The 2,074-nt window shown below is 63.9% G+C and overlaps 1 protein-coding gene across 1 annotated transcript in view; it reads right to left on the bottom strand.

The window, feature by feature from the left end:
* PPFIA4 (PTPRF interacting protein alpha 4) overlaps positions 1-2,068 on the bottom strand; it is a gene marked incomplete at its 3' end in the record, with an annotated part of 34,141 nt that extends 32,073 nt beyond the window's left edge. The window contains 1 exon segment of the mRNA XM_029965870.1: positions 1,919-2,068. Within this exon segment, the coding sequence (XP_029821730.1) occupies positions 1,919-2,065 (147 nt within the window).
* Between the last annotated feature and the right edge of the window lie 6 nt (positions 2,069-2,074).

Genomic DNA, 2,074 nt, shown 5'->3' with positions numbered 1-2,074 from the left:
TTTGCTCCGTGCACACCCCACCCGTGCCGAGGCTCCGAGGGCCCGCTCCCGGAGCGGGAGAGGAGGATAAATCCGCATCCCTTAATCCCGGGCGGCTGTGGCGGGGCGGGCAGTGGGAGCGTCAGGGTGACCTGGCGTGCTCCCTCTGGAATGCTGGCACAGGAGCAGGGAGCAGAGGGGACCGACCCCCGCCGGCACACGGGGGTGGTGCTGGATGCACCCAGCACTTGGGAATGTCGTGGTGCTGGCCCTGGATGCACCCAGCACTTGGGAATGTCGTGGTGCTGGCCCTGGATGCACCCAGCACTTGGGAATGTCGCAGCACATCGCTGAGGACAGGGAGGAGCTCGTCCCCAGGAGCCTCTGGGAAGCACCGTTGGGATTTTTGCAGAGCCAGGACCAGCCCAGCTCCATGCTTGGAGATGTGCTGGTCCAGCTGCTTTCCCCCATCCAGGGAGGAGCAGGGATGCAGAGAGCTGGGCAGCCACCAGCTCCAGCTCTGTCCTGCTTGTGCCACCAGCTTTGATCCATGAGGAATTTCCCATCTCCCCGGGTGCCCCAAACTCCGGTGCCCAGGCAAGGAGGATCCCAGCTCTCAGCACTGGCACAGTCAGGATGGATATAAACATTGGAAGGCTCCTGCCTCCCCTGGTTGTTGGGCTCCTCACCACATCATACCCACAGTGGAGCAGTGCAAAAGGCCCCCCCAAAATCCCTGTTCCCCCAAATCTGGGCCCTGGGACACTGTGCCCTGTCCCACAGGGCCCCAAAGGGACAGTGGGCAGCTCAGATCCCCCCTGCACAGCTCTGTGATGCTGATCCACCTCACCCTCTCCTGACCTGAGCATTTTCATGGAGGCTGAGCCCAAGTCCAGGTCTCTGGAGCACCTGGAGGGGGTCCTGCAGGTGAGGAACCAGGAGCAGAGCAACCCCAGACAGCTCAGGAGAGCCAAGGCGAGCCCTGACTCCTCACACCCTGGGTTGTTGCTGAGCATTCCCATGCCCTGGGTTGTTGCTGAGCATTCCCATGCCCTGGGTTGTTGCTGAGCATTCCCTGTGCCCTGGGTTGTTGCTGAGCATTCCCCATGCCCTGGGTTGTTGCTGAGCATTCCCTGTGCCCTGGGTTGTTGCTGAGCATTCCCATGCCCTGGGTTGTTGCTGAGCATTCCCCATGCCCTGGGTTGTTGCTGAGCATTCCCCATGCCCTGGGTTGTTGCTGAGCATTCCATGCCCTGGGTTGTTGCTGAGCACAGCCCCCTGGCAGCCTGGCTGCCCCTCTGCTCCCTGGGCTCCCTGCAGTGTCCCATCCCCACCCTGCTCCCAGCTCTGCCTCCAAGGTCCCCTCTCAGGACTTCGAGGCAAAGGAGTCCCAGTAAGTGATGGGGCTGAGGGGAAGGGGCCTTCCTGGCGTGGGAGAGGCCGAGGTGGGGCTGCCCTCCAGCAGTGGGGAAGGTGAGGGGTTAATGTCCCCCCCTGGGGACTCTCAGTGTCCCCTCAGGACCTCCTGCCATCCCAGGGAGTTGGCTGGAGGCAGCAGGCCAGATCCATTCCCCGGAATGTGCCGCCTGCTCCCCAGGAGCTGCTTCCCAAGGGACTGTCCCCTGGGGCGAGCGCAGGCCCTGGGGCTGCAGAGGACACCCTGAGCTGTCTCAGGAAGGTTTTGTCCCCTCTCCAAGACCATTCCCCGTGCACAGGGGGGACTGAACTCCCACACCTCCCCCCTCGGACTCACAGCGAGGGCTCCAAAGGGAAGGAGGTGTCTGAGCTGGCTGCGGCTCAGGAGAACCTCCAGGCTTTCCCACCGACACGAGGTGCAACTCAGAGCAGCTCCAGGCGCCCAAAGGCACAAGCTAAACCCCGCATCCCGCAGCCCGAGGCCTCAGCGGAGGCTCCCGCCCGCCCCAGGGCCGGTCCTTACCTGCGGGAGGGCGGAGTTGAGCTGCCTCTGGAGCTGGTCCCGCTCCCGGAGCGTCTCCTGCAGGCGGCTCTGGGTCACCGACAGCGTCTCGCGCGTCTCCCGCAGCGTGTCCAGCAGCTTGTCCCTCTCGTCCAGCATGTTCACCATCAGCTGCTC

The sequence above is a fragment of the Manacus vitellinus genome, unplaced genomic scaffold (assembly GCF_001715985.3).
Source record: "Manacus vitellinus isolate BGI_N305 unplaced genomic scaffold, ASM171598v3 scaffold_121_pilon, whole genome shotgun sequence".
NCBI classification, from domain to species: domain Eukaryota; kingdom Metazoa; phylum Chordata; class Aves; order Passeriformes; family Pipridae; genus Manacus; species Manacus vitellinus.
This window is presented reverse-complemented; position numbering and strand designations above follow the sequence as displayed.